The sequence below is a fragment of the Pocillopora damicornis genome, chromosome 12 (genome assembly GCF_964200805.1).
Source record: "Pocillopora damicornis chromosome 12, jaPocDami1.2, whole genome shotgun sequence".
NCBI lineage: Eukaryota > Metazoa > Cnidaria > Anthozoa > Scleractinia > Pocilloporidae > Pocillopora > Pocillopora damicornis.
The window spans coordinates 19,114,433-19,140,098 of record NC_142681.1 but is presented as its reverse complement, the minus strand read 5'-3'; the positions used below and the strand labels follow the sequence as shown (position 1 = coordinate 19,140,098).

General features: G+C 38.2%; 1 protein-coding gene and 2 long non-coding RNA genes across 3 annotated transcripts in view; 2 read left to right on the top strand and 1 right to left on the bottom strand.

The window, feature by feature from the left end:
• Window positions 1–17,181, bottom strand: part of LOC149036879 (uncharacterized) — an 80,997-nt gene extending 63,816 nt beyond the window's left edge. Inside the window, exon 1 of the long non-coding RNA XR_016181903.1 lies at window positions 16,973–17,181. This is a non-coding gene — a long non-coding RNA (uncharacterized LOC149036879). The remainder of the gene's footprint in view (window positions 1–16,972) is intronic.
• On the top strand, window positions 3,827–8,374 carry LOC149036881 (uncharacterized). The gene is made up of 6 exons (XM_089189933.1): window positions 3,827–4,133; window positions 4,329–4,478; window positions 5,293–5,436; window positions 5,864–6,155; window positions 6,997–7,400; window positions 8,109–8,374. Exons 1-6 carry the CDS (start codon window positions 3,827–3,829, stop codon window positions 8,372–8,374), a joined length of 1,563 nt encoding a protein of 520 aa, XP_089046059.1.
• On the top strand, window positions 8,885–10,458 carry LOC149036880 (uncharacterized). Its single transcript, XR_016181905.1, has 2 exons — window positions 8,885–9,018; window positions 9,557–10,458. It is a non-coding gene; the product is annotated as an uncharacterized LOC149036880 (long non-coding RNA).
• Window positions 17,182–25,666: the final 8,485 nt, after the last annotated feature.

Here is a 25,666-nt window from a genome sequence, read left to right as displayed (position 1 = left end):
CTGGCGTTTATGCCGGCGAGAGGTTAAAGGTATGTAGATGCAAAAATTTCTGGCTTTTCAATGAGAATGCGAGTAGTATTCTAGTTTTTTTTTTAATTAAAACCGATTGGGCCGAAATTTAGAAAGGAGGAAAAAAATGGGATTTTTGTTCTGTTTGCCTGATAACTAGAACTGCCCTTTGTCAACCAAATATGAAACGGCTGCACTTTAGCTACGCTTCGAGTTGGCTAAAAACGCTATGAAGAACTGAAATCACTTATCTGTCTTCTTAGAAGGCGTGGAAAATGTTGGCAGAAAAATTCAGCTCAAATAGCTTCGGATTAACGATAAGTCTCATAATTCTGTTGTACTTGATGATCTAAACCTAAGATGAATCTCCCTTAGTTTAGCAGGATTTTTAGAATGTGCATGAGCGTCGTCCTTTATACAAAAGGGTGAATCACTTGTTTTTGGCCAGACTTACTTTTACTTCATTAAAAGGTGACATAGACTAGAGGGGTTTCAACTTGCTATTCAAGCCTGTTCTCCTCGATTGTTTTGGCTAGATCTCGTCATAAATTTTATGTATAATTTATTAATGTTTTTGACGACTGCATTAACTTGAAAAATATAATAGTGACAGCTAAACCTTTACAATAGCCATCAATTATTCTCATATGACGAAACTGTGTTTTTAACGACGCAGTATGAACTGTTGGTATGACTCTTAGGGCGAAGGATATTCCATTGAATGAATTTCCTTGTGCTTTAAAAACCGAACAAAAGATAAATCACAAAACAAACATAAGTAAATCAGAAGACGTGTTATCATTGACACATTTGGAGCGAAAGAGACTGGCGCCAGGTTTTTTTAATATATCACTCGCAGTACAAGTACTGGGTGCCAACGCCGTCTTGAATGTTTCTTGTTTGCACAACATATTCTATTCGTGATTATAGGTTTAATTCCTTGGTAACTGCTCAAGAATTTGGCGTGAGATTTTGTCAGACCAGTTACACAGCAAATCAAAATAGAAAAATACTGTTCCAGATTAGTCTCGACACTGGAATGAAAAATTCTCCACTGAGCTAGAATCCGTTGGAAATTAAGTGCGTTGAACCGCTTTCGGGGAGTTGTTTCGCTCGCTTATTCGCTTATCCGCTTATTCAATTGAACCGAGACCAATACCCCATTCACACCAAGGCTTAAATATGTTTTAAAGCTTTTTGTTAAGCAGGATCGAAAGTTTTTTTCATAGAAGCTGCTTAAACCGATGTTTGTCGACCTCAATTTTTGCACATTGAAAATGCAAGTTCCGATTACTTGAATCCTATGGAAAATTTAGTTTTTCAGTTATCCGTTTAGTCACGAATAAAAAATATTCCTTTATTATGTTTTTAATTTCGAGGAAATCGAAACAGGTTACACACACACACACAAGCAACAGCAAAGAACACATGGGGGAAAATGGACGAAAAGAGCTAGGTATTGTAATGATCAATATTTTACTACTCTTCCTGAACTAGCTTTGCAATGGGAAAGTTTTCCTCGCCAGTAGATATAATACATGATGAAGGAAAACAAACAGTATAAAGCGAATAAAATTGTTTTAATTGAAACCTCTGGACTCCCAGGGTGCAAAGGAAGATAGTCGAATGAGATTCCCCGCTTCACCAGTGCAGGTGCTCCTGTAGCAAGGTATTTTATGAGCTCATACTTGTTATGCAATGGAAGAACACCTGTTCGAGATCAATAAAATACATATTTCTATTTCGATTAAAACATCAGACCAATTCGTCCAGTTGCAGATATATGTGGGTTATATGTTATCAACTACAATTAAGTGGGCTATTGCTTTCGTTTTGGAAAATCTAGCCAGCAGAGGGTGGCGTTGTTGCGAAGGGTAACTGCAGAGGACAAACATAAGAATAAACTGGAAAAGAAAGCCTATTTTGGTCACTACAGTAACGTTTAATTTAATTAGGCACCCCTCGTCTTCAAATGAAAATGGAACAATTCACAAAAATTTCCAAACAAATTAATGATGTCTGGTGAGGTAGATGTCTTCTTCACGAAGAAAACGAAGTGAAGCTCTGAAGTCGTTAGAAAACAAAATTATTCTCTGATAGCTTTAGCTTAGTAATAGATAGTCTCGGGTTTCGAGTACTTTCTGCAAGTATCAACATTATAAATAATTTAGGAGGTTACTTGCCTCATTTGAAGCAAAGGAAATTACCTAACAAATAGAACCTGCAGAGACAGTTTACCTACATACAGTGTCTACACTGAGAAAGACTCGACACCTTTCAGGGGGTTGACGCTGAAATAAACCCGATGTCTATTGCTAGCGATTTCTGAACTGGCGTTTATGCGGGGTTAAAGGTATGTAGACGAAAAACTTTTTGGCTTTTCAATGAGAATGCAAGAAGTATTCTCGTTTTTTTAAATTAAAACCGATGGGGCCGAAATTTTGAAAGGAGGAAAAAATAAAATGGCTGGACTTTAGCTACGTTTCGAGTTGGCTAAAAACGCTATGAAGAACTGAAATCACTTATCTGTCTTCTTAGAAGGCGTGGAAAATGTTGGGAGAAAAATTAATCTCAAATTGCTTCGGATTAACGATAGGTCTCAAAATTCTGTTCTCCTTGATGATCTAAACTCAAGAGGAATCTCCTTTTAGTTTTATCAGGATTTTTAGAATGTGCATAAGCGTCGTCCTTTATACAAAAGGGTGAATCACTTGTTTTTGGCCAGACGTATTTTTTCTTCAGTAAAAGGTGACATACTAAAGGGGTTTCAACTTGCTATTCAAGCCTGTTCTACTTGATTGTTTTTGGCTAGATCTCGTTACAAAAGACCAAGAAACACTCCAAAAAGACAGGATTGATTCCGGTAGCGTTTGACCAGAAATCTTTTAGATTCCCTTCATGTGTTTGTTGCTAAAATAAACTGAAAAGAAAAATTAATTCGAAGACCTCAAGCTAACCACAAAAAAACTATTACAAGATTCCCTCTCCTTTTACCGAGAAAGAGAGGATAGATATATCTGACAATAGTGACCAATACTTTTCTAATCTATGGGTGACAAAGAGTTCGCTCTTTGTTTGGATTGATGCTAAAGGTATTCAAATGTAAAAGGCATATTCACTTCTTGATTGATATTTGCTTCTCTGAGTGGAGGGACCTTTGAAATATTTGTGGAGTCCTGTTCTCGATTTGAAAAAAATAAAACAGAGGTTGATAGCGTCTTTCTTTATGTATAATTTATTAATGGTTTTGACGACTGCATTAACTTGAAGAATATAATATGACATCTAAACCTTTACAATAGCCATCAATTATTCTCATATAACAAACTGCGTTTTTAAACAACGCACAGTGTTTTAATTTAGCTTAATTGATATTAAGCAACTCTTCATACAGTCATATCGTTTACAATAAACAAGAACGTGCGTAAGACTGACGAGAGCAGCTGCCTCTTTCTCTCGTATGCGTGCTACCTTTCGCTGTTGTGTGTGTGTTTCTTAGCAGTTATGAGCGTTAATCTTCGCTCTTGTGCGTGTGACTTTTTGAGCTTGTGTACGTGATCTTTCACATATTTGAGCACGACTTTTTCTGGCGCACGCGTGCATGACTTTTCACTCTTGTGTGGGCGACTTTGTGCTCTTGTTTGCGTGACTCTTCGCTCTCTAATAAGTGACTTTTCGAGCTTGTGTGCGTGACCTTTCACATATTTGTGCGCGACTTTTTCTGGCGCGTGCGCAAGCTTTCGCTTATGCTTGTCGGACTGATTTATCCCTGCTACGAGTTTAACAGAGAAATATTCAATTTAAGCACACAGATAACATGCCGTGGACATATCTTCTTTTATATATTTTGGCTTCTTTCACTCCCTTTGTGACGGCTGGTGCTCAATGCAAGACAGAAGTCAGTATTCCTGGTATGGCCCTCGATGGTTTCGTCTTCAAAGTAATATCCGTAACAGCCCCACGTCAATGTGATATCCGTTGCGAAAGAGAAATCAAATGTCAAAGTTTTAACTACGTCATAGGGGAGAAAGTCTGCGAATTGAATAACCGCACCAAGGAGGCGAGGCCCCTAAATTTCCGCGCTGACCCTACACGGTTTTATATACGACGTTTTGTCGGCAGAGGTATGTGATCAGCTTAATTAAGCTGCTGGTTGAAAATCATTGGGTGCCTTGATCTTTCCCCGATCAGTACCGCAGTATCGTAGATCGGTAAAAAAGACGCTGAAAAAGAGGTCGGACTTTTCTATGCCAAAAACTCGACGCTGAGCAAACCACAGCAACGAAATTTCTTCTGAAAGATACCCCTTAATCTTTCAGTTCCCTTGGGTTCCGTACCTGAATTACCAGCGATATCTTGCCAGGAAATAGAGGCGAGTGAAGGCAAATACAACATCAGCAACAAACACTGGTTGGATAGCAGTTTCACGGGACAGGCAGAGTTGGTTGATTGTAGTGACACAGTGAGAGGTGAGTTTTAGGTTCTTCTGCCTTTGTATTACACTCTACTGTTTTTACTTCATATTTTATATTTTAGACATTCAAGTCTAAGAGAAAATTAATGGACCACCAGCGAGCCTTTGCTTTCTCTTGATTGTAACGACGCCTTTCTTCTATTCCACAATACTCCATAACTCTTATTGTTTGGTTTGTGACGTCACAGTGGCAATTCAGATGATGATGTTGATAACGAGGACGATGACGATAAGAAAACAATGGCGAAAATGTCGATCAGAAAACAAACGAACACACAAAAATGTATTATACAATGATCACATTAATTTATAAGTTTATTAAATTCCATGATGCTTAATAGTAATTCATGATACGATTTAACAACAAATACGCCAATTCAGAAGGACCATTTACAACGATAGCCAGTAATATTACTTTCAAATGTCAGTGAGCTGAAAACTCCTGTGGCATGAGATGTTCGTAGACCGTGACATGTAAGTATAAAACCTGCTCTTAAAGGCGCGGCCAAATGCACGCAACATTTCAACATCTTGCAATAATGTTGGATCGCGTTGTAAGATGTTATAAAGGAGCAAAATGTTACTACACCTTGTAACAACATGTTGCTACAGGGTGACCAAACGTGTGCAACACGCTGCGCGCAACAATGTTGACCGAGCCTTAACACAATTTGCCTCTTAACGCTCAACATCGTAACCCTGTCATCAATGACATTAATTATCAAGTTACATCTTACTTTACATCGATTCACTGTAAAATTCATCCTTAGAAATTTTCACCACTTTCAATACATTTTTTTGTCCATTAGATTGTGACGCTAATCCTTGTAAAAACGGTGGAACGTGTATAGAAGTACCCAGTACAAAAACCTACAAATGCAACTGTACGAATACATTCACAGGCAAAAACTGTTCAGAATCAACAGCCGTCGCACAGAGTGCGGACGCATCCCGTGAGTATAGTAAAATTCATTTTTCCTCTGCACATTTTCCACTGCAAAGATATCCCACAAACTCAACCTGTCATTCCTTATGATGCCATTACAATGGCCAAAGGCCGCTTATTCCCTAACAAAATAAGAAAAGCCAATAAAATGTCAGGAATGTGCAGTGTTTAAAACATCCGATTTCTAACACAAACCTCTTATCAATATTAGTTTGAGTTATTAGTAGTGCAGTTGTTTCCTGAGAGGAGTGAGGTCTGGGGCCTACTAAGGAATACGAAGAGACCAATTTACGATTTATTTTACTGAAATATCGTTAAATCTCAGCTCAATTAAATCTTAAAAAACGATTGCTGAAAAAAGCGAAGTAGCAAAGAGTGTGGTCATAAACTTCCCAATTTTATTGTAACAGTTGTACTTGTTTTCTATTTCGTAGCAACTGTTGCAAGTCTTGATAGAGGCAATGGAGAACCTCAAAATGGAAATGACTATGACTTTGAGCTTATATTCAGAAAAACTCAACATACGAGCTATGTGAAACACGATATAAATAAACAGTGGATTACACACTTTACCGTCTGTGCCTGGATACACACACCAGATTTACAACAGAGCCAAAAGATGACTGTGATAAGTATTTTGATCGAGAAGAATGGCGGCAACCAAAACGTTGTGAGATTGAGAATCGACGGAGAAGGCAACATCTACTTTTCATCAGGAAGTGACGGGTAAGAAGTTTTTGTGAGCCACAATTACCAGATAGGAATCATTTACCTTATCGTTATCAATTTATATAAGCGCTTTTTTTTCGTTAAAATAGAACAGACTTTTCCTGTCGATCCTTTCAGCTTGGCATTTTTTGTTTCAAAGGCCGATTTTAAGACAAGTATATCAACATTCAATCGTTTTTTTGTCACAAAGTAAAAAAATCAAATTTCTATGTTTAAGTTAAATAGTACGTGTTTAAAACGAAGGAAAAATTTTTGTAACCTTTGATGAGAGTTGCTTCAATGTTAGTTAACAACTACTCACTGACACTGACGTAAATAATTGTTGCAATATATACCACATAGAAACCAAAAATATAAGCTTATTTCTGTCAATTAACCAAAAACTGGTCGGAAATTAAATTGTTGACGCGCGACTTTGTCTCTTTGGCGACTTGGAGGTGAATAGTACTTACAGATACTGATACAGATCTTTATCGAAGCGCCCTGAATGGGTTTTTCAGCATCAATACAAATGGTTAAAAGATATAAAACTAAAACTAAGAATACAAAATAATTGTTACAGCTAGAAATATACATCAGAAGAATAAAATTAGTAAATAATGAAGTTAACCTAATATCAGCTTCGTAAATTTATGTTTAAATCCTTGGGACATTTGAATTGCTTAAGATTGCTGCTTAAGCTCATCACTTCCAAACCAGCCAATCAGCGCGCGCAAAAGGTACTCTTCGCCTGCGTGGTATATACTTAAATAAAAAGAGCTACATAAGTTCAGTTATACTCAATACTCTAGGGGATAAAGAGATTACCTTTTAGTGCATACTTGCTTTTTTTTTGAAGGACCTCCCTTTCCAACGTATTCGCTACCAGTTCTCCGAAGAATGAAATGGTCTTTCTCTGTGTTCGTATCAAACCTGACAAGTCACCTTATATAGAAGCGATCGTAAATGCAGATTTCGGTTCAAATAAGACTAGCGACGGAGTTAAGTACGAAAATGTTCAGTGGACTCAAGTAATCGTCGGACAAAACCAAAACAGTGACGGAACTATCGCAAACGACACCCCATTCTATGGAAGGATTTCGAACTTAAACATCTGGTTTAATCTCCCTGATCACGATATTACAAATTGGTTCAACAGAGGTCAGAAATATACCACACCTCACATCCTTAAATGGCCACAACTTGGTTCCTCCAAGAGATTTGGAGACGTTCATTTTGTAAAGGTCACTTCTGCAGGGAGACGTAAGTTTAATGGACTTGATACTCTGCCTTATTATCCAACTGCACTGAGTAGATTGCGAATAACGCGCGAATCGAGTACAAATATCCTGCGATATTATACAGTTGGTTATTTTGTACAGAAAAAACCTGTTGAATCGGTCGACTGCGCGTGCTACGCTTCTCTATCTGCATCGCTTTTCCTACTCTTAAAGAAATGCGCATGAAATAAAGCAGTTGGATCATAAATATCTCATTAGATTAGACTCATTGTTTGTAGTTTGACACGCCCTCCGAGCTCGTCAATATACGGCACAAGTCGTAAAAATACTCAGCGATACTACACACCAAAAAGTCTAATATGATACATTTATTGTGCTTAATGCAAAGTTAAATTCATCTCGAAAAAGTGGGTGGGAAGGGATGGAGAGTTGGAAAGTGCTCAAGGACACCCGACCTTTTGTCGTTTACCAATAACCCGAGGGCAAGCTATATTTGAAGCACAAAGCAAAGGAAACTGCTCATCGCTAACTATTAGAAAGGATTTGGAGGTCTGACAAGGCTTGAAGGAGAGGGGAGGGTTTCGGAACCCTCTGACCTTCGCCCTCCCCCAGATTTCCCCTTGTCAACACTCAAATGATGGCACAAAAACTGTTTTTAACTATTAAACTAAGTAGAGCTATCGGGTGTATAACTTAATTACAGTGGGTGTATTTATATTTTTCTATTTAGAATGGCGTAACGTTTTGGATGGTGAGGTGGTTGTAAATAATACTGTTAATGTTGTTGCAAATAAAACTGTTGAAAATGGATCTGGAGTTGTTATCGAAGTTGAGCGTCAGTCACCACCAGTCTCTTGTAATAATACAATCGATTCGGCCACAGTTGACGGCGTGTTGATATCTGTATCAGGAAGCTGGAAACGAATTAAATACAAGCAGACGTTCATGGAAACTCAGAAATGTTTTGCAATTTTTGGGAGCGTTCCTACCTGGTGAGATATTTACTTCATCTCTCATATTTCTCTTGTGAGTATGGTCCATTTGGAAAGTCGAAGAAAGGGGAGGGTGAGGATACTTTGGGATTCATTAATTCTAAATCTTGAAAAAGACTTTGAAAGGTCAGTGCGCCAACTTTCTCTATTTAAGGAACTCACTGTGCATGGAATTGTTTCGTGAATTCAATTTTCCATTCCTCAACCCCTCCTCGAACTATTTTTTCTCATATTGAGTGAGGACACATCTGTGTATTTCATGAACTTGCGAATTGCAGTTTTGGAAAATCACTAGATTTTCTGGCTGTCAACCTCGTTTATTTGGAACGGCTTCACTTCACGTGTTTTAAAGCCCTGACAAAAAGCAATTACAACTTTATCTGGAGAAAAGCAAAAATAACGTGCCATAGAGGACTCAATTTACGTTTTTGGCGTCAAACGCAGGAAAACAAGGGCATATCAGGTTGTATCGTTACCTAAACAAAGCAGTGACTTTTTTATTTCGGCCAAAAGAAATAATTTGACAAGTAACAATCCTTGGTTAATTCTTTCATCACTACAGGGCGTCTGGTATATTCAATCCGGGTGTTTCGGATTTCGACCTTAATTTCGATGAACTTTGGAAAGAAGAATATCTTGGCCCAAATGGTAATAAACGCATCTAATAAACCTTGTAAGGGATTTAAAGTTAACTGGTAACGTCACTTAAAGAAGTGTGCCTCATGGGCCTAAAATAATTTCCTTTAGTAAGTTTTTCCCTTAATTCTCAGATTTAAATTATGAAACTATTCAAAAATGACGATGGAACTTCACCGTGTGATATATAATATGAAACTATTTAAAGCCCTCACTCCTCATCTCTATAAGGAAAGGAATACAGTTACGGCACTGAAAAACTCATCAATAACAGGGCTAGTTTGCATTTGGTGATTGCTTCACTTGTAGTTGTGTCATTTGACGACTCTTGTGTCCGCACCACACTCGACGTTTCCTTTGCTCCAAAGTCTCACCGTTACATCAATTTGTTTTGGACAAAAATAGATCATCGTGGTGTAATCTTTAAGACTGTGCTAATATACACAGGAAAAACATCTGTGTAGAGTTCAGCTATTGATGATAACAATAAGCATGCCGATGATTAAACACTGTAATACTACATTAGATTTTTCTCCCTATTCTTTTCAAGACAATCATTTTGATGGCGTGAATGCTTTGTGCGGTGACGAACACTTTTGGATGGTAAATCAACCAAATACTCCGGTAGCCGGTGTCAGTCTGAGACGAAAGAGCGGCGGGCTGCCTGCCGGGATATCCACCTTTGGCAAGTGTGGGATGTTCAAGTTCAAGATTTCTGATATTCGTGTTCTGGAATAAAAATTCTGTATCGAGTCCTGGCTAATCCAAGTTGTTATTGGCGACACAAGTTGCGGTCCTCTCCCACCTGATGCTTGTGATGTCATGACAGAATGTCACGTGGCATCCCAAACAAAGGCTTCGAAGCAGAATAAACACGTAATTGCCTTTAGCGCCTTTGACTGGCTAGGACTTGAGCCTGCGATTAATCGATAAGTTTGTGCAGTTAAATCACCTTTTAAGCACAACAGCACCATGACAGTAAACTGCATAAGAAGCAGAGCTGGATATTACTTTACGTTGAAATAATTAGAGTGTTTGCTATTCCCTCAACACAAACTGTTGAGGGAAGACGATCAAGATCCCACATTTAGCTTGTTTTCACTCGTTCTAAGGCTGTTTTTTTTCACTTCTAATGATAAGAATTAACACAACAGACAGTCTGTGGCTAGAAGTAGTCATGTTCTCACTTCACTTTAGAGGCGAAAACGGGAATATATGAATAAGTTGCTGGGTGTTGGACTACCGTTGTAACATTTTGAACAAGGGTTATGGTATGTAATGTTAAAGGTTTGTAGTTCATTAATTCCAAAAAATTTTGTTTAAACTCGTGTTGAAATTATACTAGTGAAGGAGGTACTGGGAACTAGTTTAGACTTCGCACTTATTATAGATAACTTGTCTGAGGATTTTTACCAAAGAAAATGCTGAAATAAAATTACTTCGCACTGAAAACCCACTTAGTTGTCGTATGGTCAGAAGTTTTCAAATGTTGGTTCGCCACCTGGTGAGTCAGTATGAACTGTGTGACTCTTAGGGCGCAGGGTATTCCAATAAATGAAGTTACTTATGTGTTAAAAAGCAAACAGAAGATAAATCAGAAAACAAACATAAGTGAATCAGAAGACTTGTTATCATTGTTTGGAACGAAAGGGACTGGTGCCAGGTTTTTTAATATATCACTCGAAGTACAAGTACTAGGTGCCAACGCCATCTTGAATGTTGCTTGTTTCCACAATATATTCTATTTGTGATTATAGTTTTAATTCCTTGGTAACTGCTTGAGAATGTGGTGTGAGATTTTGCCAGACCAGTCACATAGAAACTCAAAATAGAAAAATACCGGATTACAGATTACTCTCGACACTCAAAAGAAAAATTCTCCACTGAGTTAGAATCCGCGGGAAACTAAGCGCCTTGAACCGCTTTGGGGTTTTATTTCGCCTGCTTATTCGCTTATCCGCTAACTTAATTGAACCGAGACCAATACAAGGCTTAAACATGCTTTGAAGCTGCTTTGTTAAACAAGATCGAGAATTGTTTTCTACATAGAAGCTACTTAAACCGATGTTTGTCGACTTCAGTTGTTGTACATAAAAAAAAATTAAGTTAGCGAGTACTTTAATCCTATGGAAATTAGAGCTCTTTAGTTCTCTGTTTGTGATTTTCATTTAGTAAAACCCGGTTTAACCAAGCATTGTTTGCTGGTGTGAATGAGGTCACGAATAGGGAAATATTCCTTCTTTATGTTTTTCGAGGAAAACGAAACAGTTTACACACATACACAGGGAACAGCAAGGACGAAAATGACAAATATTTCATTCTTCTTCCTGAGCTAGCTTTGCGTACGCCAGCATACATAATATATAACAAAGGAAAATAAACATTATAAAGCGAATAAAGTTGTTTTAATTGAAATATCTGGACTCTCAGGGTGCAAGAGTGGATGGTCGAATGGGATTCCCCGCTTCACCGGCCTAGGTGCTCTTATAGCGAGGTATTTTATGAGGTCGCCCTTGTTACACAATGCAAGAACACCTGTTCGAGATCAATGAAATAAATATTTTTATTTCGATTAAAACATCAGATCAATTCGTCCAGTTGCAGATATATGGAGGTTATATGTTATCAACTATAATTAATTTAGTTAGATTCTGCCAGATCAATGACGTAGCAAATGAAAATAGAAAACTATCATTCCAGATTACTATCGACATTCAAATGAAAATTTCTCCACTGAGCTAGAATCCGCTGGAAGTTAAGCGCATTGAGCCGCTTTCGGGGTGTTTTTTCGCTCGCTTATTCGATTATTCGATTGAAATGAGACCGAGAGAGTCACGGATAAGAAAATATTCCTTTTTTATGTTTTTCGAAGAAAACGAAACAGTTTATACGCAACGTTCAATTTTGTTTATTTGAGTTTCTTCAGGGGACCTTTAGGGTGCTTCACCGGTCTAGGTGCTCTTGTAGCGAGGTATTTTATCAGGGCGTCCTTGTCATGCAATGTAAGAACACCTGTTCGGCTTTAAGGGAACAATGAAATATGTAGCTAATTTGATTTAAAAAAAAGAGTAATTCGTTCAGTTTTAGATAAATAAAGGTGATATTTTACCGAATACTATGTAGTAAGTTATTGCTTTCGATTTGGGAAATTTAGCCTTCAAATAGAGCCGCTTTAGCTAAGGGTAACTGTGAAGGACAACATACGTAATAATTTGAAAAACAGAGCTTTTTGTTCGCTACAGCAAGTTTTAATATCATTAGGCACTCTCTGTCTTCACATGAAAATAAAAAGATTTTCGGAAATTTTAAAAACAATCAATGAGGTGGGATGTTGAAAATGTTATTCTGCGGAATGAAGCTTGTTTAGAAAACAGAAGTACTCTCTGATAGCTTTTGGGGGTTATGCGAGGGTTTCGAGTGCTTTCTGCAAGTCTCAACAACATGAATACTTTAGGTGCAGCTTCGCCTCATTGGTTGCACATGAAATTACCTCATAAATATACTTCTGATTTCCTAGCAGAACCTGTAGGGAATGTTTATCTAAAATTATTGTCTACTTTTAAAAACCTGCCTTCTATTGTTAGTAATTTCTAGACTGCTTTTATGCAGGAGATCAAAGGTGCGGAAATGAAAAACTCTCCGGCTATCCAAAGAAATGAGAATGCAGTTAATATTCTAGTGGTTTAAAAAAGGAAATAAATACCAAAAGCCGACTGGGGTGAAATGTAAACAAGAGAAAAAACAACTTGTTTTTCCATCTGTTTGCGAGGAAGCTATAACTGCAATCAGTCAGCAAAAGATACAACGAAAGCTCCTCAGAAAGCTACGCGTAGAATTGGCTAAATAGGCTATGAAGGACTGAAAACAGTTTTCTGACATCTTGGAAGGTGAGGAACATTTTTGGTTGCAATTTCACCACAAATTTGCTAAGGATTAACAATATTAATCACAATTCTGTTATGTTTGATAATTTAGACTTAAGAGAAATTTCCTTTATTTGAATAGGATTTTTAGAATGTGGCCGTTGTCCTAAATATAAAGGGTCGATCAATGTTTTTGGCCAGAAATGTTATTTTTTTCACTGTTATGTAAAAAGATTTTCAACTTCGGTTGCTATCCGAGTCTATTCTCTTTTAATATTTTTCTACCAGATTTCGCCACGAAAGACCAAAAAACACTCCCATACATACACTTAGCATATTACTCGAGATCTTTTCGTTCTTTATCAGTTTGTTGAGCGCTAAATAAACGGGCACATCTTCCTAACTTCGTCTTTTTTCCCGCCCAGAATTGACCCGCGAACTGATCTTACACAAATTTCAATTATTTTCCTTTCACTTTCGTCGAAAAAGAGAAGGAGAATTTATCAGACAATGGTGACCAATTTACTTGAAATCTATCGATTGTATACAGGTCAACATAAGGCTAATGCTAGTCATATCGAAACGTAAAACGCGTCAATGAAAGCAAGTACTCTACTTCTTGGTTTATATTTACTTGTGTGATCGAAAGGAATTGAATAACAGGGACCGCGCAGCAAGTTTTCGATTAGGGGGGCTAAAGAAGAATGCATGAAGGAAAATTTTTTTGTGAAATTAGTTTTTGTTTAATTTATTTTTATTCTTGCAAAAAAGTGGGGGGGCCACTTCGCTATGCGCGGTCCCTGAATAATACTCTCGCAGCATCATTCTTGATTGAAAAGAAACCAGAGGTTAGTAGCGTCTTTCTCTTGATATATAATTTATTACCGAATATTCTTGATGAACATCTGACGGTGCGAAAGAACAGCTGTCCTTTTAATATCTTTCTCTCTCGTGAAAGCATGACTTTCGCTCGTTTGCGCGAGACCTTCTGCTCGTGTGCGCAGTATCTTTCGCTCGAGTGCGCGGTATCTTTCGCTCGAGTGCACGTGACTTTCTGCTCGTATACGTATGACTGTTTGATCGTATACGCGTGACTTTTTCGTCGTGCGTGCATAGGTTTTTGCTCGCTTGCACGATACTTTCCTCTGGTTTTGCGACTGACTTATTCCCACTATGAGCTCAACTAAGACACGTTTAATTTCGAAACACAGGTAACATGACTTGGACATATTGTATTTTACACCTTTTGGCATCTTTTACTGCCCTCGTTATGGCTGGTGCTCAATGCCGGACAGAAATCAGTATTCCTGGTATGGCTCCTGATGGTTTTGTCTTCAAAATAATGGCAGCAACAGCTCCACATGATTGTGAAGTCCATTGCGAAAGAGAAATCACATGTCAAAGCTATAACTATGTTGCAGGGGAGAGAATTTGCGAATTGAATAACCGTACTAAGGAGGCTAGGCCCCTAAATTTCCACTCAGACCCTGCACGGTTTTATAAACGATGTTCTGTGGACAGAGGTATGTGATTAGTTTAAGTGGCTTCTGACAGTTTGTATACTTCCGTGTCTTGATGAATCACCCACCAGCACAAACGCCCTTCTTATGATGATGATAAAGATGTAACCAAAAATAAGGTTAGAACCTTCTGAGCCGGCGAGATGACATGGAGCGAACCACAGAAACGAAATTTGTTCTAAAGGATAACCCTCAATTTTTCAGTTCCCTTGGGTTCCATTCCTGGATTACCAGCGATATCTTGCCGGGAAATAGAGGCGAGTGAAGGCAAATACAACATCACCAACAAGTACTGGCTGGATAGCAGTTTGACGGGACAGGCAGAGTTGGTTGATTGTAGTGACACAGTGAAAGGTGAGTTTTAGGCTCTTCTGCCCTTGTATTACACTCTACTGTTTTTCCACTGTTGTGAGATTTTACGTTGAAATATTGGGTGCGTTTGGCTGGCCTTAACGCCATACACATACAGTTACTCATAAACGCTCAATATCAGAATGCTTGGTAGCTTATTTCACCTTACAGGTCACCCCTTTATCAAACTTTAAGGGCATGAAAATAAAGAAACTGATCGACAACTTGATAAGTTCTTGATAATGAAACCAATTCTCTCTTGGCTATTTTAAAGAGAAAATTCATACTAAATGACGAAAAACAAACAAATATCAACCGCAATGATTTATAATGGTAATTAAACTAAGTGGAGTGCAATTTGGGCTTAAATCACAAGAATGATTTCAGACCAAAATTGCACGACACGAGGTTCAATTACCACTTTATTACATCCATTTTGAAATGGCCCAAATACAGGACTAGGTCAGTTCAAATATTTTATTGATGCAGTACTGAGCCGGTCTGAAATTAAATTCATCCATTTTTGGGTGGGGAAAAAGTAAGAGTTTTGGAAACAAAAGTTGCAAAATTTGCCACATGATACTCTTTGTCTTTCATTTTCCTGCAATTTGATCGGTTACTTTAAACAAGCCTTGAAATCTGGTTGGTTGTTTTGTTTTTAGTGTAGCCTCCTCATTGGCTGAGAAAAAATATGCGATTTAAAGCAAATCAAAGTGCTCTGTGAGCAAACTCGTGAATTGAAAGATGACTTACATGATTTTTTGGATTGTGTTTAATGTTATCTGGTTTAGGGAATTTTGTGGTTGGTGGTTATATTTAGAGTACGAACAGTAGTTCAGTGTTCGCTAATGTAGCAAAGAAACAAAGTAACGTTGGGATAAGAAGGTATTACAATTGAAATGATCATGCTATTACATTTGACAAGGGTGGATGATGTCATGTGTTTTAAGCATATATCATTTTTGTTTCTGTTTCAAAAGAAAAGATTGTAAGTAAATGTGGGTGAAAAGTGAAATTTATTGTCTATCGCTGTAAATATTAGAAAATCAAGGTAATGCTGTCTTAATGAAAACGTTACTGAATCCCTCTTTATCAAATGAGACAAACAGGAACGAGTTTTGAATGAAACTAGACCCTGTGAGCAGGGTAACTGGGATACCTGGATGGTACTGGATCCTTGGAATCAAGTGTAGTGATACTACGGGTGTCGGACTAGTATACTGAAATAGTGCGCTCAAGTCTGGCCAAGGGCATACACCTATTTCAAAACATAAGCATGCTATGCGTGCAAGAGTTCCTTTTTTGTAGGGTGGGTGGATTACTTGAAACATTGTGAGTGATGTCTACATTCTTACAAAAGGAGAGAAGAATATTAATGTGGGAAAGAACGAAAATGTCGAATTACCTCACTCACAGGTATTTTGTGGTAGATTATGTGTGTTTTGCGAATAAATGTAACCAAAAATAAACTGTATTGGTGCCACGGATACCTGTTAGTACAAAATGCAGACAGCAGACTGCAGACCGGATACAAAATATAGACTGCAGACTGCAGAGTGGGTACAAAATGCAGACTAAGAATCTGAAGATTTTTTACGTCAGGTATATAATAACATGTCATCTTACAGCTTACCGAGCGTCACGCAATCGCTTTTCTGCGATCCGCCTTCACGATTATTTGCAGTATTGAGGAATATTCCTGGCCCATTTCTTGATGAAAATCGATCGCAATATTATTTCAAACCTTCAATATAGTCTTATTACTTTGCGCGCGAGTTGGTTGGTGTGATGTCTGTACAGATTTTATCAACGTAATAAAAGTAGATGATGTGAACAACAGTGATGGTAAAGCAAGCTTAAAACGGCAGAAATCGCCAGAAAATACAACGGATACACAGGGTATGAGTAATTTTTATTGACTTTACGAGAAAAATGTTCATATTTCGAAATATGTATCGTTGTAAATCGACCATACTTCGTTCCCTGTACTATTCCTTATAACGTGCAGTTCCTCTCGTAACTTAACACCGAGTCACACAACGCGTGACGCGTTCATAAATTAATCGTAGGCTTTTTTTCGAGACGTGAGCTTGGGCCGCTTGTGACAAGACAATTGCGTAAACAATATTTAACATAACAACATTATACACAAAAAAACACAGGGTTTTGGATCACGTATTTATTAAAAAAGAATATCCATACAACTACAATGAAAACAAACGTAAGATTCACCTTTCTGATCGTGAAATTAATACCATTCGTACTGTTATCGTAGCTACGTTCCTTGCCATCAAGTGAATCCAACATGTCGTCTTTCTTCACAAGCAGTTTGCATCCCTTATAGCTATGTTCTTCAGTCTCACGGTAGTAGCGTTGTTCAATAGACTGCATAGAGTATATGCAGTTTGGTTTCAGATTTCAGATTTTGCTTTTTACAACAAGTGAACATTTTTCAACTAAGACATTGGCATACTTAGCATACAAGGCATTCAAGGCTTTCATGGCTTTCAAGCGTTCGCGAGTCAATCCGTTCCAAAATTACCGCTCAATAACATCTTTCAGTGTGGATTAGCCGCGATTAATACGACTTGTATATGCGTCTGTAAGTATTTTGCGCGTTTGCGCTATAATGCTCCAGGAGATCGCAATCCAAATACGTTGAAATACAAAACAACTGACCTAAGAGTTTTACAAGCAAAATCTCGTGTTTGTCATGTGACCCGGCCCTGTCTGTGCATGACAACGTCAATCATCATCAAGATAACACGCGTGATCAGCATGTGAACACCTCATTGGATCACAGTTAGTTGTCATGGAGTTGAGGGATAACACGCGTGATCAGTATGTGAACACCTCATTGGATCACAGTTAGTTGTCATGGTATTGAGGGCTTAATGACCTCTGGGTACTATTGCGCAATTTTTGTGTGGGATTTCCCACACTTAGTCAACGCCCGCGAAATTTATTTCTTTATTTATTTGTCCACGAGAGAGAAGTGTTTGTCACGTGGTTTCTATTTGCGTTCAGTGAGCCGTGAAGACTGGATTCCAGTCGGCGTTTTTTCATTGTGTCTTGTACGGCGGCCATTTCTCTTCTCAGTCGTTGGGTTTTGGAGAACTTATTCGGAATTTCATGTTTGTTTCTTGGGGATTTTTGTTTCCAAGGTAAGGATAAGTCATTTCATATTTTCACGGGTTCTTTGCGTGCTTTAACTTTTCAATTTTGTTGTGGGAGCTTCACGATTAAGCTCTCACGAAAGGCGATTACGTTTGTACACCTGGTTTGTGTTCTTTCTTTCATAATCTGAGCACAGGCGGCCCAAGCTCCAGCTGTGAGATGATCATCTTACGCAATAACGGTCATGGCGGAATTATAAGAGTTTGTATAGGAATATTTACGAGCGCTCTAAGGAATAAAAAAATATGTCGAATTCTCAAAAAAAAATACCTCACCTCGCTTCCACAGCGTATTGCTTGTTATCTGACCGCTTACTTTGATGAAAAGAGCCCATTTGAGCGAGTTGTTCATTTCGAGGTTTTCAACGTACATAAGAAAAGCCCAAGGCTGAACACTCCATTTCCGAACGCCTGATCCGAGAAGCGAAAAATCCAAGCTCAAAATGACCGGGCGGCCTCAAATCCAACGCAGAATCCAAGCACATACACTGTAGTTTCATTTCAATTCACTACAAACTCAATCTTCCCCGTGCAACCGACGCTAAGCCGCAGTTTGCTTCAAAAATTTCCAGTTTAGAGGTTTCTAACAGCCCGCGACCACATCAACCTTGACACACGACCGTTAAAACCCTACCTCCTTTTCAAACTGAGCCTCGCCGGGAACCACACCGTCAGTTATTATCAATAAATTGTTTTAGAACCACGGGTCCCCTCCGGTCGAAATCGATCAAGAGGCTATTGTTTCGATCGGCCAATCGAATTCGCCTTCGGAAATGTTTACAAATGTGTAATTATTTTCGTAGTCAGAGGAAAATCTGGCAAGGATTTATACCAGTATTCAATTTAGTTCTATCTGGACATACCTATTTTAATTCTGCCAACAAGACAACTGTTATTTCGCTTCGTCCGCACGAGAATGTGAGTCACAATAGAACAAGTCGCTCGGCCATGTAAGTATTCACTTTATTCTTAGTTGCCGGCTACGCTAAATTTCGCACTTCGTCTACGTGTTTCTTGCCAAGTGCCCTTGTAGATACTTATTTCTTTTACTTTAGGATAAAACAATAGCCTCTCGATCGATTTCGACCTGAGGGGACCCGTGGTTCTAAAACAATTTATTGATGATAACTGACGGTGTGGTCCCCGGCGAGGCTCAGTTTGAAAAGGAGGTAGGGTTTCAACGGTCGTGTGTCAAGGTTGATGTGGTCGCGGGCTGTTAGAAACCTCTAAACTAGAAATTTTTGAAGCAAACTGCGGCTTAGCGTCGGTTGCACGGGGAAGATTGAGTTTGTAGTGAATTGAAATGAAACTACAGTATGTGTGCTTGGATTCTGTGTTAGATTTGTGGCCGCCCGGTCATTTTGAGCTTGGATTTTTCGCTTCTCGGATCAGGCGTTCGGAAATGGAGTGTTCAGACTTGGGCTTTTCTTATGTACGTTGAAAACCTCGAAATGAACAACTCGCTCAAATGGGCTCTTTTCATCAAAGTAAGCGGTCAGATAACAAGCAATACGCTGTGGAAGCGAGGTGAGGTATTTTTTTTGAGAATTTGACGTATTTTTTTTATTCCTGAGGGCGGTCGTAAATATGCCCATACAAACTCTTATAATTCCGCCATGACCGTTATTGCGTAAGATGATCATCTCACAGCTGGAGCTTGGGCCGCCTGTGATCTGAGGCGTTTGTTTCGTTATTTCTTCAGGTGTCTATAACAAAAGATTTTTTCACGTAAGTCAACACGCTGAAACGCGGCTTGTGTTCAGTGCGGGTTGCACAGGAGCTTTTACACTTTCACAAGCCAACATTTATCGGCTTGGACCTTCGGTGCGGGTTGTGTCAGATTGAAAGGAGTCATTGTACTCTCGCAAGCCAACATTTGTCGGCTTGAATGTATTTGTGCGGGTTGCGCTTCAAAGAGTCTCAGGGTGTCTCAAAGTGTCTCACTAGTGTCTCAAAATGTCTCACGAGTGTCTCAAAGTGTCACAAACTGAAAGAAACTATTGTTTGCCTTGAACTGTCAAGAGTGTTATCTATTTTAATAAACTGAGTTTCTAGTTAGTTGGATTGTTGTTGTTGCTCGCTCAAGCACACAAGTAAATATGGGATCTCCATTGACCAATTCCATTCAAGGATTGGATCTCATGAAGATTTACATCCTGATTTTAGTGAAAACTATGACTTTGATGATCTCAACATTTCATCAACATCGCTGAATAATGAACCACTGATATTGAATGAATTACCTGATTTTGATTTTCGTCAAATGGTCCAGACACCCGATAAAGAGCAAAAATAATTTTTTAAACACATTTTACATCAGATTAAAACCTCAGAAACCCCTTTCTACGGCTTCCTCAGTGGAGGGGCTGGTGTTGGCAAATCGCATTTAAAAAAAGCTTTGTATCAGGCAGTGCTTAAGTATTATAACACTAGAGCTGGTGATGATTTTCATCAGATCATAGTTATACTATTAGCTCCAACTGGTAAAGCTTAAGGGTGACACTCTTCATAGCACTCTGGCCATTCCTGCCAATCAATCACTGAGAAATTACAAACAACTTGATTCAAGTAGACTAAACACTTTGTGAAGTCAATTGATTTTTGTTGATGAAATCTCAATGGTAGGTAATGGTATGTTTGCAATACAGCTAAACAATAGGCTTAAAGATATAAAAGGCTGTAGAGAGGATTTTGGAGGTGTGAGCATAATTGCTATTGGTGACTTATTCCAATTAGAATCTGTTATGGATGCTTATATTTTCAAAGACCTCAAAAATGTAGATTTATGCTGTTCTTTCTCCCAGTTTATGGCATAAACACTTTAAAATGTTTGAACTTAATGAAATCATGGGTCAAAGAGACAGCAAATTGTTTGTAGAATTACTTAATAGGTTGCGTAAAGGTAAACACACAGTAGCTGACATTGCAAAACTTAAAGAGAGCTATACAAGAAGACATCAACAACCCAATAGATGCAGCTTACTTATTTATACAGAATGCTAAAGTAGATGAATTTAAACAAAGGGCCCATAATGCAGCCACAGAAAACAAATTCACAATAAATGCTCAAGATAGTGTTATTGGAGCTATCTCTCCAGAGCTAAGAAACAAAATACTAAGACAAATACCCAATGATCCAAGAAAAACAAAACAGTTAGCCTCAACCCTTTGTTTTGCTGAGGGTGAAAGAACACACCTTGTCATGAATGTACGAACCGAAGATGGCAAGACAAATGGTGCTGGAAATGTTGTTAAACTAGGTCAGTTACATCAACAAACCAAACCATCTGGTATTGTATGGGTACAATTTGACCACTCAGATGTAGGTCAGAAAACAAGGAATGAAAAAAGACATTTGTATGTACAATGAATTGAACACACATGGACCCCAGTAAACCCTGTGACTACACAGTTTGCGGTAGGTAGAAACAGAACAGCACAAGTTGTTAGAAAACAATTTCCACTGCGTCCTGCAGCAGCAAAAACAATTCACAGGTCACAAGGTGATACTGACAGTAGAATTGTTGTGGATTTTAGTACCAGAAATATTATTCCACACATACATTATATGGGACTCAGTAGAGTGACTGCTATAGAAGGCCTATATATTTCTGATTTGTGTGAAAGCAAGATTGCTGTTAATCCAGATGGAGAGATTAAGAACAACTGCAAAACTTAAGCTTTGCATCTTCCTCTCCATGACATAACATTTTCCCTTCTTAAACTGTGTTATCTTAATGTAAGGTCTCTTCACAAACACATAGAAGATATACATAAAGACTTAATTTATCTAAGTGCTGATATCAATATTTTCACAGAAACAAGATTTAATTCTCAAGATAATAATGACATGTATGACATTGCTGGTTATGTTCTCTTCTGTAATGATAACCTTAATTCCAGCGATGGATCAAGGTCTTATGGTGGTACAGCTGTGTACAGTAAAATCCCATACTTACCTGGATACCCCTATTGTCACAATATACATGGTGTTGAAATAACAGTAATTAAGTTAGCAAGGTTTGAGGATTGGACAATCATAGGGATATATCACTCCCCAAACGTGCCTGTAAGACAACTTTATGTAGCAATAACTGAGGTATTAAATAACATTTCACCAGACAACAATATCATTACTAGAGACTTTGATATAAATTGGCTTGTTGAAACAGACAGAAGACCTTTGTGTAATTTACTAGTGAGGGATAACCACTACAAACAGTTCATATCAACTTATACAACTGACAACAACACAGTAATTGATCATATATATACAAATATATCTAACATTGATATACAAGCAGATGTTTTAGAAACACATTTCACAGATCATAAAGCTGTTTGGGCCTCATTTCACGGTGTCCTATAACAAATTACTTTATCATGATGTACATTGTTTTTAAGTTAAGAGAGCAACAAAAGAAAGCAGTAAATAGTTATGAAAAGAGTTTTTTCTCTTTTTTCAGAGGAATTTGTAATGAGAAACTTGCAAAACTATTAATAAGGAAATGCTGCTTATTCATTTGGTACCAGAACAGGCCTTTTAAAATTAAGTTTGAAGTCATCTTTCTAAGAGTTGTCCAGTTTAACAACCATTTAAAAAAGACAAAAATAAACTACATAACACACAGTCCTGAAATTTCAAGGCAGCTCCTTTAGCATCTTGGCTAATTTCTAACTGCAACCTTTCTTGACAACCCTGCATTAAACAATTATTCCACAGTTAAGTCTGCAACCCCTCCTGAAATACTCCAGGATACCAAAAAAAACAACAACAAGCAAACAAACATATTAGTGAAGTGAGCAAACAACCACATGCGTGACTTTCACGTAATATAAAATTCGTGATTGCAGCATTCCCACGTGCGTAAAGTGCTTGTAACTTACGGGAAACACACGCATGTTACACCAAAAAAACCCGCGTGTAGTACAAGAGGCCGATTACTCGCAATTTCTCGTAGTTTTGAATTTCCCTTTTGTTTTTCAGAACACCCATATACCTGTACTTTTTTACACCGATGCGATAGAAATTAATTGGAAAAACACTCCTTGAAATAGGAAGTCGTCCTGTATTTTCAGCGAAAAAGATTGTCAAGTGATCAAAACAACACCGGCCAGATTATAGTCACGTGCTCGGCAACGACTTGTGGAAAGTGATCATCTTTCATTCTTACCATCAAAACAGTCACGCTTGCATAGAAGAATAACAAAACGAAACGATTACAACGGAAAGACCCAAATTGGCGTAGAAAGAAATAATGCTGCAAATTACCATTTTTCTTATGTCATGTGTACATGTTTCCGTGGGAATTTCTGTGTCAACAGCTTGCTGTCACTCACAAACTCTTCGTGATTCTCGCTGGTCCTCGTTATGTTCAGCGCATGGACGATTCGAAGACGCTTCAAATTTGGTTTTTAAGTTGATCATAGCACTAATCTGAAACATTTGAAGTCCATTTCAATATAGTAAATGTCGAAACAGGCGTGTAAAGACAATAAATATCGCAACGATCAGTGCAATCATAATAGCGCCACGACTTTGGACTTACTTCTTCGGAAGGATAGATCTCGAGTTCGAAGCCGACTAATTACGACTACGAAGAGTCCACGCTAATTTGCATATCACAGAGCGCCCACAAGAACTCGTTTCTACGCTATCGTGTATCCACGAGTTAAAAAGTAGTAGCAGAAATTTTTTTCAATGACTGTTACGAAAATATTTACTGCTCCAAGTATTTCCAGTATTGCCGTATAAACAAATCAATAGCCTAAGCCACCAAGAGGTAATTTATTTGTTGAAGACGATTACCAAACGTTCAAAAACACGCCAAAAAGCTTCCAGGGAGGGAAGGAAAGGCATATTGCTTGATAAAAGGAAAAGTTAATACCCCAGATCCCTCCTGTGAATCTGTATTTGTTCAAATAATTCCCACACAAAAATTACTATTCAGACTGTTGATTCCAGGCCTAATATCACCCCTGTAGTACAGTTGACTCACAGTGAGCGACGGGTTTGCCTCCGCTCAAAAACCCCTTCCAAACACTTTGTCAATAAAATCCCACACAAGTACGCATTGCGGACCTATTTTTCCATTTTGTGGCGGAGGAAAAAAAAAAAAAAAACTAGACCCTGTGAGCAGGATAACTGGGATACCTGGATGGTACTGGATCCTTGGAATCAAGTGTAGTGATACTACGGGTGTCGGATTAGTATACTGAAATAGTGAGCTCAAGTCTGGCTAAGGGCATACACCTATTTTAAAACATAGGCATGCTATGCATGCAAGAGTTATTTTTTGTAGGGTGGGTGGATTACTTGTGGTCTACATTCTTACAAAAGGAAAGAAGAGTATTAACGTGGAAAAGAACGAAAATGTCGAATTACCTCACACACAGGTATTTTGTGGTAGATTATGTGTTGTGCGAATAAATGTAACCAAAAGTAAACTGTATTGGTGCCACAGATACCTGTTAGTACAAAATGCAGACAGCAGACCGGATACAAAATATAGAATGGAGACTGCAGAGTGGGTACAAAATGCAGACTGAGAATCTGAAGAGTTTTTACGTCTGGTAAATAATAACATGTCATCTTACAGCTTACCGAGCGTCACGCAATCGCTTTTCCTCGATCAGCCTTCACGATTATTTGCACTATTGTGGAAAATTCCTGGCCCATTTCTTGATGAAAATCGATCGTAATATGATTTCAAGCCTTCAATATACTCTTCTTATTTTGTGCGCGAGTTGGTTTGTATGATGTCTGTACAGATTTTACCAACGTAATAAAAGTAGATGATGTGAATAACAGTGATGGTAAAGCAAGCTTAAAACGGCAGAAATCACCAGAAACTACAACGGATACACAGTTCGCGACTCAATCCGGTCCAAAATTACCGCTCAATAACATCTTTTAGTGTGGACTGGCCGCGAACAATACGACTTGTGTATGCGTCTGTAAGTATTTCGAGCGTTTGCGCTATAACGCTTCAGGTGATCGTAATCCAAACACGTTGAAATACCAAACGACCGACAAAAGAAAATCTCGTGCTCGTCATGTGACTCGGACCTGTCCATGCATGACAACGTCAATCATCATCAAGAAACACGTGATCAGCATGTGAACATCTTCACCCTCATTGGATCACAGTTAGTTGTCATGGTGTTGAGGGCCCAATGAACTCTGGGTACTATTGCGCAATTTTTCCATTTTGTGGCGGAGGAAAAAAAAAAAAAAGACAAAAAAACAAAGGCATTTTATGACTGGGCTACCACAGGTATCCCAGTAAAAAGACAAAAAAAAAAGGCATTTTATGACTGGGCTACCACAGGTATCCCAGTAAAAAAGACGACAAAAAAACAAAGGCATTTTATGACTGGGCTACCACAGGTATCCCAGTAATAACTAAGCCGAGACTTCCACTGTCATTTTGGATCTCCGCCTGGGTAGATTTTAATCACGTGCTAGGCAACGTATAATCAAGAACAAGATACAATTTCATTTCAGGCCTATTTATCAATTTTGTGGTCTATAACTTTCGCATTTTAGCACGTAATATTTATTTTGAATCTTCAAATTGTCTTGAAACATAAAAGAAAAGTGTTCTTTAAAAATTCACTGAAAATCGGTAGCCAAAATTATTTGTTTAGGTGTTATTTGATTTTCGTGTTAACCTGTAATCTCGTCAGTCGCCGGCACCTTTCGTTGCTTCACACAGAAAAAACACACGATACGAAATGCAATGGTCGA

What these genes read in the sequence shown, in the direction of transcription:
- LOC149036881 (XM_089189933.1), top strand. Translation starts at nt 3,827, where the DNA reads ATGCCGTGGACATATCTTCTTTTATATATTTTGGCTTCTTTCACTCCC. An exon ending in TTGTAGTGACACAGTGAGAG is followed by an intron (nt 4,479 to 5,292) that starts GTGAGTTTTAGG and finishes TTTGTCCATTAG; the next exon opens with ATTGTGACGCTAATCCTTGT. An exon ending in GGTCACTTCTGCAGGGAGAC is followed by an intron (nt 7,401 to 8,108) that starts GTAAGTTTAATG and finishes TTTTCTATTTAG; the next exon opens with AATGGCGTAACGTTTTGGAT.